We start from the raw sequence: 13,540 nt of genomic DNA, 5'->3' as shown, positions 1-13,540 counted from the left end.
GTGTGTGTGTGTGTGTGTGTGTGTGTACAGCACCACAGATGAAAGATTCTTGCATTTTAGCTGGAAATAAAAATGAAAAAAAATATTAACACTTGGCCTGAAATCTATGCTGATTTTTTTTTACTACATGAAAACTAAAATAGTGCTTAGTTGTCATAATAGAAGAATTCTATAAAAGGTTATCTGAATATCACAGTCAAAATAATTTAAAGTGTAAATGTTAATAAGCAGGCCAAAGTAAATAACCATTTATCAGCAATAAAGGGAAGTCATTGAACTAACCAATAATGTCATAGATATTTTTAGAGAGTTTTTCAGTTATTCATAAAATGGAGGTTTGTGGGGGGGGTTTAATATGTAACCAGCAGACCACTTTAATTTTTCTGCTTTAAGGGAGGTTTTAAAGAAATTATCTGTAGCAAATTGCTTTCATGATGATCTAATGAAAATTGCTTAATCATTACCAATATATCAGTGACAGCAGGCCTGAACTCATGTTGCATGTTTTGAATTTCATTTATTTTTTCCCCAAAATATATTTCTGTGGGAGACTGTTTAAAGGCCTACATTAATGGAAACATTGCTTTAATTAATCCTCCCCTTTCCCCCCTTCCAACACACATATAGACTAGGTAACAATTTGAAAGCTCAATAAAAGTTAGAGTGAAGTTAAATATTACAAGTGGGCAGAAAACAACAGAATGCAGTTCAACAAGGAGCAATGCAAAGTGCTGCACCTAGGGAGGAAAAACGTCCAGCATACCTACTGCCTAGAAAATGACCTGCTTGGTAGTACAGAAGCGGAATGGGATCTTGGAGTCTTAGTGGACTCCAAGATGAACATGAGTCATCAGTGTGACGAAGTCATCAGGAAAGCTAATGGCACTTTATCGTGCATCAGCAGATGCATGACAAACAGAACCAAGGAGGTGATAATTCCCCTCTATCAGGCACTGGTCAGACTGCAGTTGGAATACTGTGTGCAATTTTGGGCACCGCACTTCAAGAGGGATGCGGATAACCTGGAGAGGGTCCAGAGAAGGGCCACTCGTATGGTTAAGGGCTTGCAGACCAAGCCCTATGAGGAGAGACTAGGGCACCTGGACCTCTTCAGCCTCCGCAAGAGAAGGTTGAGAGGCGACCTTGTGGCTGCCTATAAGTTCATCATGGGGGCACAGGCTTTACTCATCAAGGCGCCCCTGGGGGTTACAAGAAATAATGGCCATAAGCTAGCAGAGAGCAGATTTAGACTAGACATTAGGAAGAACTTCTTCACAGTTAGAGTGGCCAAAGTCTGGAATGGGCTCCCAAGGGAGGTGGTGCTCTCCCCTACCCTGGGGGCCTTCAAGAGGAGGTTAGATAGGCATCTAGCTGGGGTCATCTAAACCCAGCCCTCTTTCCTGCCTACGCAGGGGGTCAGACTCGATGATCTATTGAGGTCCCTTCCGACCCTAGCATCTATGAATCTATTAACCGCCTGGAGCCCAGGCCTGACCTTGGTGTCCCCTGCAATCCTGGACCTGACACCTAAGGGAGCCAGGAGCCTGGAGCCCCTCTGCCCCTCCACTGTAGGGGAGCAGAGCAGGGCAGGAGTTATCCTGCACTGAACTGTTCTGATTGGGAGCAAATTTAATCCTGATGGGCACATGTGTAGACGTGCTCTTGGGGAGAGCTTACGGCACCTTATTTTACTGTGCAGTAAACTTAAAGCACATTAATGGCATGTGTAGATGCACCCAGGATAAATTACTTCTGAGAAGTGGATGGTTCAGCTCTGGAATGAGACACACAAGCAGAAGCCCACTGTGCCCTCGTGAGCCCAGGACCCCTCAGGGACCCCCAGCAGATGCACAGACCCTGACCTTGACCCCCAGCACACCTGGGAGGTAAGTGGGGCCCGCAGTGGGTGGGAGTTAGACAGCTGTAGGGAGGCAGCTGAGAGAAGCCAAGGAGGGTCATGCCCCACCACACCCCGGCTTCTACTTGGCCCAGCCCCCCAGGGAGCCACGCAACTGAAGCCTTGCAAACAGAGCATGCAAATAGTTGGGCTCTGGGCCTGGTGCACAAGTTAGTGTGGGAGGTCATGCAGGAGGGCGAGCAGGAGAGGCACAAGGCTCTAGGCAGTGAGCCTGAAGAGAAGGGGTGGCATAGTAGTAGTCCTGACTACTATCTGTACCGTGGTGGGGACACGTTGCACCCCAAAGATCCACCCCCCCCATGACTGGACCCCTCCCCCTCTGGTACTTCTGAAGCCTCCACCCAGACAGAACCTATGGTTCTGGCCTCCACTCAGACAGAGCCCCTGGCCTCTTGAGGGGGCTGCCTGGTATGACTCTAGACAAATGGGATCAGGACCACTGACACTTCCCCTTGTGAGGTTTGCTCCGTATTGGAGTCTCTGGAATGCTGGATAGTGGAGATCCAGACTGCAGTGCTGAGGTTGTGTGCCATCAGGGATGGTGAATAGGAGACTGACTCCTACTGCCAGGCCCTTCACCCCAAGGAAAAAGAGGGAAGAGCTAGCTAAGTACATAAGGGGTGTGCATCAGGATCTGGGGAAATGCTTGTTCACCAGAGCACCCCAAGGGAAGACAAGGATAAATAGTCACAAACTCATGCAAGACCATTTTAGGCTGCCATAAGGAAAAACTTCTTCACTATCTGAGCCCCCAAGGCCTGGAATAGACTCCCCCCAGAGGCAGTGCTAGTACTTACTCTGGACACTTCCAAGAAGCATTTGGATGCCTATCTTGCTGGGATCCTTTGACCCTAGCTGACTTCCTGCCCCTTGGGCAGGGGGCTGGATCCGATGATCTTATGAGGTCCCTTCCAGCCGTAATGTCTATGAATCTATGAGTCACCAGCTGTAACGGTGCTACCTTATGGGAAAGCCACTTATACTAAAGAAGTAATGTGCTGATCACAGGATAGAGATTGAGGAGGTGTAAAGGCAAGCCTCCATAGCAACAATAGAGCCAGTCGGTGTTATGAAGGTGCAGAGCTGACCAAAGCAGTTAACTATGGAGAAAGAAAGGGTTGCAGCATTTTGGGAAAAAATACTCTTTGATAACTGAGTGATCATGATGCTCCCATCAGGTGTAAAGGGATGAATTCCTTGTCCTTTGCACCTCAGGAATCAGGGAGATAGACGCGCAATAATTTTAGCACATCATTCTAGATGCTACTAAAACTAAAACAATGCCAAACACAGCAATCTTCAACAGAAAAAAAAAAAAAATCAAATATATGCTAAAAACACCAATGCTAAATGTTACATTAACAATGTTTTATGCAAGGATCTTTTCATATAATATTCTCTTACTTTGTAGATGGTTTTCCATAACAGAAGGTACTATCATTTAAAAATACATATTCTTGAATAAATCATCCTACTCTATAATATTCAAAAAGCTCTTTTAAGTATTTGCATGAAGACATGCTTCCAGGAATTAAAGGCATGGCGCAATATGTACAACAACTATGACAACATGCAATGGACATATAACTTATTGTATCCTCTTGGTTAAATCTTCTTAAAATTAAATAATGCAATTCCTGTGGTTGAACTGTGCAGTAAAATTTCTAAGCTAGGTACACTCTGCCAGAAAAGCACACAAACAAACAAAAGCAATTTCCTCTTTGCACAAATGGCTAGGCCAACAACATACATGAGTTAAGGATAGAAGCATTTTGGAGGGAAGAGGGATAATGGTCATACCTGAAGGCCTTTCATTACTGCAGTTGAGAAGATGGGGGTTGGCCCAATGCGTCAAAAGCAATTTCACAAGGTTTGTCTAGAAAGAACAAAAGCAGATTTTTGAAAGGACAGAAGCATTACACAAATACCAGTTATAACAGTTTAAAAGGAAAAGTCTTCTTAATACAATACTTCCTAACTAGAAGAAAAACTGTCTCACTCCTATATTTTACCTATTCCAGTCACCCCCATACCTGTTGCAAGTTGCACCATGCTCTGGGGTATGTTTATTTTAGAGTAATTTACCCCAGGCAGACATCTCCAAGTGCAGAGAAGCGGTAGCAGATTTGCTGCCCATGGCAGCAGTCTGCTCCCACCACCTGCCCTACACTGGCCCCCTTCAGAAGCTAGGGGGAGATGTACAATCCACCTGGGTGCTAGCCCAGGAGCTGGTAGGGAACACAGGGCCAGAGACAGCTGTCTCCTGGAGGGGGCTGAGATATTGCTTCCTGCCCCTGGGAGCTGCCTGCAGAGTAGGTACTGCAAACACCCTGCTGCTGGGCAGGGGGACCTTGTCACCACCTCAGCTCTGATGGGGGAGCCCACTCCAGCAGCAGGCATCTCCTGGTGGCAGGGAGCAATCTCTCACCTCCTGATGTCTGTTGGCTTGGAAACAGTATTTAAAGACCTGGTTTTGGGGGGAATTGGCTTATAGGTATAGATATATGCATTATAAGGGTTCAAGATCAGCAGCAGGGGTTAAATGGATTTCTAAAGAGCTTGGGAGACACACAAACAGCTTCTCATGGCCCTGAAAACAGATGGGCTGTCTAGCACAACAAGGCCAACAGATGGACACAGCCTGAGAATTGGGGGGTGGCGGGGGGACATGCCATAACATAAGATCACCACCTGAAAGCAGACAGGTTGTCTAACACAACAAAGACGCACAGCCTGAGAACTGAGGAAGTATATTCCATACTGTCCCATAACACAGGGTAAGAGACACCAGCTACAAGCCCCCAGAGCAGAGCGGGGCCTGTGTCCCAGTTTTGGGGGAACAGACCAAATAGGAGAAGGCCCGGAAGGCTACAGAGAGGCAACCAGTTGGAGATAACTATGGATGAAGAGTCATCAGGAGTCATCAGGGGGCGGGGAAGGAGAATACAAAAGCAGAGACTTGAGATTAACAAAGGGTCTCTCCCTGTTCCTTCTCATCCCTCCCTGTCCCTCCTCCTTCTGCTCCCTGAGAGGGGTCCCCATCCCCATCCCTGTCTCCTGGAGAGGGTCCACAAGGCCACCATGGACCAAGGGCATACCAGCAGCCTGTCTCATCCACCCCACTGGAGGGGGGCTGTTGGCCTCAGCATCCCACCTCCAGACTGCTGACACCTAAGAGAAAGAGCCTCAGGGTGGAGCCTGCAGCCTGACCAAATGTACTTTGATTCTCATGACAGCCCTAGATATAGATTGGTAGATATAGAATTGTTTGTATTGTTGCTTTTTTGTTATCACTCTGTATCAATAAACTCACTCATTATCAACTGGCGGGTGTTGTGGTTGGTCTGAGGGCTGTGCTCGCCGGGAACAAAGATATGAGGGCTGGGTCCACATCCAGTGCCAACAATGTCCAGCTGACTGTGAGCACATTTGCTCCTGGTCGGCTGTCTACACATGCTGTACTGCGTAGTAATTACTCTTGAGTAAATTTGCTATTTGTATTTACAGGTAGCAGATTTACTTGCAATTAGAGCAAATTACTGTTCAGTAAGCATGTGCACATGTAGACAGTGACACTCATTGCACAGTAATTTGCTCTAATCTCGAGCAAATTATCTCATGTAGATGTACCCAGTGACAAGGTAAAAACAACAAACCCAGCAATAGCACAAAGGGAGTGAGCAAAGTGAAAAGTAGGCTGAGTAGAAAAGTTTCTCTAGTCCAAAAGGGAAATGAGATATGGCTAGGATGCCAACAGTAGGCTAACAGCAGAGCTGCAACTTGGCCTAAAAGGAAAAGATTTTTTTTTAAAAAGGAGTGCAAGAGAAAGGGCATAATTTCAAAAGAATAGTATAAATATGAGGAGGACAATACTGATTCAAGTATGATAGCAAAGAAGAGCAGTGACTAGTAACTACTACAAAAATACAAGGGTAAAATACTTGTCTGTTCATACAAATTGGGCAAATATTCTTTGCAGAATTATGGTGAAGAATTATGCTTGAAGTTTAAAACTAATTCAAGCCCCTCAGCTTATGCTTCTGGCTTCCTTTTCTGGCCAGAACAGTAGGCCAAATAAATAATTCTGACTAAAGCATTCAGGTCACTGCTAATTCCACTTAATAGTTCCTCCTCTTGGATAGTAGATGCAATGATGTTGCATTGGTTTTAAATTCATTAGATTGACATATTTTAGAAACAAGAGGTTAATTTTCAGCTGGCATATCTCTTCATGGGACTCAGAGCTCTATACACCAATGAAAAGATTTCTATACTAGTTTTATTAGAATATACTAGTATCCTAGTGCTACACAATAAGGATGACTGAGAAAATGCACAATATTTACAGTATAAAAACATTACAGTGATAGAGCAAAGGGAATGAGCAAAGAGGGAAGTAGGTAGGTATCTCTTCTGTTAAGAGAGGTATAAATAAAATACACCAGGTTAAGGTGACAAGACTTCTAATGCTTAATCTGCAGGATCTGGGGGAACATCTGTTCACCAGAGCACCCCAAGGGATGACAAAGTCAAACGGTCACAAACTCCTCCATGACCGTTTCAGGCTAGACATAAGGAAGAACTTCTTTACTGTCCGAACCCCCAAGGTTTGGAATAGACTGCCGCCGGAGGTGGTTCAAGCACCTACTTTGAACGCCTTCAAGAGACATTTGGATGTTTATCTTGCTGGGATCCTATGATCCCTGCTGACTTCCTGCCCCTGGGGCAGGGGGCTGGACTCGATGATCTTCCAGGGACTCTTCCAGCCCGAATGTCTATGAAATCTTAATGATATTATTAGATTTTATGAATCTATACACTTGAGAGCTACAAATATGTCAAATGATGTATTTTAACCCTTGTGGTCTACACAAATACTTATACATTAAAAACTTACAAATAGAAGGTGGCTGAATGCTAATTAATATTAGTACTAGCTTTCTACTTTTAAAAAAGAAGTTACCGAGGGAGTTAACTTTTTTTGTAGGTATAATAAGGGGAAGGGATACTGAAAGAAAGAGAGGATTGTTTCATCTACCTAGGTTAACACATTTGGTCAGTCTTTCATTTGCCTAGAATATATCAGTGAAGCCTTGAAGACTGCTGATATAAATTCTTCTCTTACAGAATAATTGAAATATTGTACAGATAAAACACACACACACTGTAAGCAGAGCACAGAGACAAGTCAATAATGAATTATGTTGAATTATGTTGGGTTGTGGCTCCTTGAGTTTGGTTCCTTGCAGCCCACACTGAGTTCCATATTATCAGGGATACAGTGACAACAGTACTTGAGCTAGCTAGCTTAAAGCTAGTTTGGGGTACATCTATATGAGACACAATCAGTGAGCAAAATGGGTGGAAAAATGTTTCTCAAAGGCTGTCTAGATATGTATTTATGCCATCTTAAATTTACTGCACAGTAAGTTACTGGCCCTTGGGACTAACTTTAGTCCTAAATTGAAGCCAGAGACAGCTGCCAATACTTGGGACTAATGTTAGTCCCAAGTTGAAGCAAGGAGAGGCGGTCAGTCAGGATCCCTGGGGCTAGGCTTAGGCCAGCCCCCTCATGGCTGGACAGGCCCAGTAAGCCTGGATTACTGTGCAGTACAGTATCTACATATGCATTACTGCACAGTAACTAATCAGGCATAAATTTGGTACCTGCAGGATGCAGGTATCAAATTTACACTCAAGTCGGCATTAGTCACCATATTTACTGCACAGTATGGGCACGCACGGGTAGGTATGTGCCCATACTGCGTAGTACTTTCAATTGCCGTGCATTAAATATACATGTGTAGATGCACCCAAATATACATGTGTGGATGCACACATGCAATAAATGCAAAGCAATAAATGCCAGAGCAGTTTGAGTCAGAATAAACTACTCCTAGGTGCAGCGTCCAAATATGAGCATGGGATGGCAGTAATTTGAGCCAGTGTGGAACTCTACTCTACATTAAGAGCATATGTAGATGCAGGCAGTGTTATTTGGCATAGAGAAATGGCATCTAAGATCAGAATCAACGTTTTTCTTGGAAAGACAACAAATCAATTTACTTTTTCTACGGAAATTTCCAGCGCTATGTTAAAGGCCTTGTGCGGTTAAATAGAAATATCAGTGAAAGAAAAGCAATCCTATCAGATATCCACAGCCTGCATTAATTGAATTAGTGATTGTGACATTTTTACCAATGTCATAGCTTCCTTGTTATTAAGATGCAATTTCTAAATGTCAAAGGGAACTTCCATAAACTCTGTTCCAGTTTCTGACCACATGCCTTAATGCATCTGAGGTCACTGATGCACCAGGGTGATCTTTTGATGAGAGAGGTTTTTTTTTCCTCTATCACTGGAATCTATTGATAATACTATGAAATCAGACTTTTCTTCATGGAAATACTTTCAGGAAATACATAAAAAAATAATCCTATGATCAAACAGAAGTTGTAAGATTGAAAATGATTTGCCTGTTGTGCGGGCTGGGAGCAACCCGAGCCCTTTTCCGTGCTGCACGCGGGCTGTGGCCAGCAGCCCAGGCACGCTGGATCGGAGAGGGAGGGCGACGAGCTGGAATTAGGCACAAACGCTTAGCGGTAGTTTTAAAGATGGTTTACTTACACCGAGATGGCAGTGGTGTAGGCTGGAGAACTTGCTTGAGTTGCGGTTACAGACACAGACAATACGAACGGTCACGTGGAGTTTGCTAGGCTCCACGGAACAGAGCTCCGGATGCTCTGGGTGAACGCGCCACCAAAATCGGAATCGGAGATACGTCTTATAAAATTTGCGCTCAAAGACGGGAAGAGGTGGGCGATGGATCAGGTCGCCAAGCTCCTCTGAATCTCACACAGGGTCTCTATTACCCTGCCGTGTATCCAGAGTCCCCACGAGATGGATGTGGAGTCCTCTTTGGCTTGGGTGGAAACTGCTCAAGCCTCTTATATGGCTAACAGGCCAATCGTTAGACGCCACGTGGGAATAATTTTAAACTAGCCAATAGCGGGGAACGAATTTGCATACTGGTGGCGGGAACTCTTTTGCACCGTGCCTTTCTCTTGCAACTTGAGCAATGCACTCTGCAAAAGAAGCTGCAAAGAGGTGGGAAACTCGTCCCTGCACCAGGGTTTTCCTCTGCAACAGGAAACTCTCCCGTGCAATGAAGCTGCAACTTGGCGGGGATAATTCTGGTGCCGAAGCACACACAAAATCATGCCTTTGGGTCATGACACCTGTCAAAAAGATATTAGCAAGGAAAGCCATCTCTCATTACATCTGGAAAGTACTGCTTGAGCTGTAAATAGACTCACTCAATTTTAGTAGCAGAGAAAACATGCATGAAGATCCAGTAAAAGCACCTCTCTTTTAAAATTTCTATTCGTACAATTTAATAAAAATAAATAGAGTTTTTCTGTCAGGTCCATCTTCAGGCAGAGGCATAACTGGATGACTGAGCACCCTAGGTGTCAGTGCCTTATGGTGCTGCATCTTTGGCTCTGTTCCTGGTGGTGTGGTGGTAGCCAAACCAGCTGCTATTTTTGTACCCCCATTAATGTCAGTGCACAGGTGTGTTGTCCTGGTCATCTCCCTTCAATACCTACTGCTTCACATATGGTAGCTGGGAACATTACTGGCCTGGGTTTGGCTTCAGCAAGTGGTGGAAACCTGTCAAGTTGTCTTTGAGATGCTTGCAATACTTACAAACAGCAACAGGGGGAGATGAAGAATCCACTTTCTGAGATACAAGTTAGGATGCTTGGTGTCATCCCCTCCCCACTCCAAGTAGACCCAACTATCTTTCCTTTCCTCTTGTTGATTGGGGGAAGGGAAGGGATAGGATTAGTGCTGCATAACCTGATCTAGGTTCTGGACACCATCATCACCTGCAGTACTGAGAAATATGTTTACCTGATAATGGTGTTAAAGGAAGCTAGAGCAGAATAGAGATTATCAAGGGTGGATCCAGGTGGAATTTTTATTCAGGCAGCATGGAGGGAGTCAACTGACTTCATAGCTCATTATGATCTTGTTTCCTGTTAATGTCTCTTCATTCCACAGGTGTGGAAAAGCTATTCTTTTTTCTATGATTTTGTCATCTGTTGGCCATTCCTGGCAATGTCTGTCTCCTATTTTACAGTCCTGCTGACTGTATTTAGTTCTAATGAAAAGCATCAATTTAGGTGTGGTAATATAAATTCAGGTATAGAAATGACTGACAGTGAAGTATTGGGACAGTGTCAAGACACTCAAGAAGACTAGATTTTGTTTTATGAATCTGAATAAGAGAATTATATTCAACTATAATGACTACAGAACTAATGAAAAAATCTTTTGACTATTTTTTGCCCAGTGTGTTATGTTTTTTAAACTTAATATACTATCTAGCCAATAAGTGCACATTCCAATAAATTATATTTGTTTTTGATTTGATCTGACACTGAATAATATAATGCTAGTCCTCTAACTAGAAGCTTCTAGTTTCTCTGAAACTAGAGAAAAATGTGTGTTGTGTTATGTATAATGATGAACTGCACCACCTTCACCGCCCTTTTTAAAATCCTGGATCTGCCCAACAAATCTATGTACAGAGAGTAAACTCTACTCCATCTTTGCAAAGCTACTCCATATGAAAAAGATGCAGAACCTCTACCCAGAAAAATCAGGTTGCACATTATGACAGCAGGCTGCACATTATTATTGCATTCCCAGGAAACCTTTAAGGAAACCAACAGTGAATCGCATTAATGGAAACACTGTGCTTAATCTAAGATGCCAAGAAAATACACACATATAAGCAACAAAAACACAGAAGGTGGGCAATGGAGCTGAACAAGCTAATGCAAAACTAATGAAACAAGGGGTGAGACACTGATGATTAAGTATAGAAAAAAGCCTGGATAAACTAGATAGTTTAATATTATAAAAGCTACAAATACAATTCCTCCTGCCAAAAAAAGGCTAAGTTGTGTCACACATTAAAGGTTAGCTATGAAAAGCCAAGTGGTCAGTTAAATACGCCACTGGCTTAGCACACAAACGCTGGCCAGCTTGCAGGCAGTGAGGCCTGTTGCTAGAGATAAGAAATTCTGTTGGTAGGGCAGGAAATAAGAGACATGAAGCAGTGGATACCTGGAGATTCCTTGGGAACCACTGAGTCTCTGCATGTAGCCATGGCTGTGTTATCCACTCTAAACTGTTCTCAAATCATGTTTTGCTTTTCCTGCTTCTTACTGGGATTTTTATGAGGGTTGGATGAACTGTCTTTTGCTGTCTAGTCTGGTTTATTTTCCCTAAGTGGTACACAGGTTTTCATATCTCTAAGTTAGCAACTTGCAAAGGATGAAATAAAGCTCTCTGAATGCATTCCCTCAAAGCTCCCTGAATAACTTCCCTAAGCCTTGGTGCTCCTCTCTCACACCTTTCCTCTCTCTCTACCTTGGGGTCACTCCCATTAAAGCTGCAAATTCATAGATCTTAAGATGTAATGTGCTAGTTTCCATATTCAGTGAATATGCATTGCCTAATTTTATATATTTGTGCAGTTGTCCAATGCTTCAGTTTTCTCTGTTAGAATCCATCAATAAACTCTGCTAAATCTAATATTCCTTCCACAACGAATGTCTTTCCCAGGGTCCACACTTAGCATTTCCTGCCCTTCTTCCCTGAATTCTGTCCTTCCTCAGTTCCTCCTACATTCTCTGGCTTTTTTAGTTTCTTAGACTCCATTCTTCTCCCCCCATGTACTAAGGCCTAATATGCACCCTCTGTTCCCCTTGTCTACAACATTCTCTCTACTTTGTGTCTCCATTCTCACTTTAGTTTCCCAATTGTGTTGTTCAATAATCCCCTGCTGCTGTTTTTATCCCATCAAAAACAGTCTCCTCAATCTGGCTCCTCCGTTCCTCCAGTCCCCACTCAGTGGGCACATCTACATGAGACATTTACTGCAGAGTAGATTCTACTCAGTAGACTAATTAACTTTGAAGTAAATGTCTGGCATCTGCATGTGTGGCCCTATTAGGCCACAGGAAACTAATTAACACTATGGCAGATTAGTACTTGTAAATACAAATACTATCCTGCTCAGATTTGTTTTTTTTTACTTTACAACACTGCACATGTAAATGCTGATTCAGCTGGCTGGGGTAAGAGGGTGCTTCAGTGTGGGGGCTGCCTGCCAGCTAGCCCCACACTGGAGCACCCTCATGCCCCAACTAGCTCCTCTGCAGCACACTGAACTGGGTCAGAGCAGATCCAAGCTGACAGGCTGACCCTGCCAGGGCCCACAAGCAATAAACTCTGGTGCCGGAGTTAATTGCTTCACCTTTTTAGCATCCGTAGATGTGCCCAGTCTGCTTCCCCATATTTGTTCTCCTATGGGTTTCATTCATTGCCTCCTCCTTACCCCATTCTTTCCAGTCTCAGATTTCTTTCATACATCATCCCCTAAACAATCCCACATCCATGACTACAAAAAACCCTAGACCAAAAAAAGCAGGGGGAGAGGGAAAAAAAAGTGAGATTTACAGCCTCAGATCAAGACTTGAGAACACATTATTTTGAAGAACCTGCTCAGTAATCTCATAATACTCCTTTACATAGAAACAATGTGTGAAATCATCAGTGATTAAGTTTATGTGAAAGGGTATTCATGATGATACTTAATTCAAACATGGACATTTAATCTACCAGCACTGATCATGACAATATTAAAGGCAATCTAGAATCATGATGTATTATTTAGGTTGCAGAACCCTTCTCACTATATTCAGAATATATAACCAGTATATATCCTGTTTTCATTAGCAAATATATTTGTCAAACTATAATTATTTTGGTTGCAACTTTTCATTCTATGCATCTTCCACAGAATGGATTTTTTAATTCTGACAAAATGATTAATGTATTTCTTAAAACAAGTCAACTGAAAGGAGGGAAAACCCATACTAAAGTATTCTGGTGATCTTTCCTTTGAGAAACTATGGTGCCTACATAATTCAGAGAATGGACTTTAAATCTGATGGAGAGGGAGAAGAGAAGGTAAACTTCGTGTCAGAAATAAACTTTTTGCTGTTCCTGTGAAAATATACCAAGAATTGGCCCAGATTTTAAAAAAGAATCGTAATTTGCAAATGCTCACTAGTGAATTCTTAGATTTTGGCAGCCAAATTCCACAAAGAGTCTGAAGAGACAGATAACACTGGGGAGGCATGTGGAGGTCACGGCTGGAGGGAGAGGGACAGACTGGAAGTGAAGACAGCAGAGAGGACTCAGTGAGGCAACTGGAACTCACTGAGTGAGTAGACTGGAACAAGGATGGGAAGTCCAAAAAGGTAAGACTAAGGCTTGGCTGAGCAAGAAGACATAAATAGGGGTGAGACACCTGAAGAGTAGAGACAGGGACTGATTAGTAGGGCTGTGTGACGTGTTGGTCCCTGATTCGATTTGGCGGAGATTTGGCCCAATTCGGTGGTCGAATCTCTGAATCTGAATCAAATCAGAGGACCCTTTAATCTCTCCAAATTGAACTGGAACCCTCTGAATCAATTCGGAGAGATTCAGAAAGATTCAGAGATTTGGTTGTAGACACAGCTTTAAATGTTTTTTCTACATACC

The 13,540-nt window shown here is 43.3% G+C and overlaps 1 protein-coding gene across 1 annotated transcript in view; it reads right to left on the bottom strand.

The window, feature by feature from the left end:
- Positions 1-13,540, bottom strand: part of MYO16 (myosin XVI) — a 418,223-nt gene that overhangs the window by 359,387 nt on the left and 45,296 nt on the right. Inside the window, exon 5 of the mRNA XM_006017262.3 lies at positions 3,719-3,794. Within this exon, the coding sequence (XP_006017324.1) occupies positions 3,719-3,794 (76 nt within the window). The remainder of the gene's footprint in view (positions 1-3,718; positions 3,795-13,540) is intronic.

This window comes from Alligator sinensis, unplaced genomic scaffold (assembly GCF_000455745.1).
Source record: "Alligator sinensis unplaced genomic scaffold, ASM45574v1 scaffold288_1, whole genome shotgun sequence".
NCBI classification, from domain to species: domain Eukaryota; kingdom Metazoa; phylum Chordata; order Crocodylia; family Alligatoridae; genus Alligator; species Alligator sinensis.
This window is presented reverse-complemented; position numbering and strand designations above follow the sequence as displayed.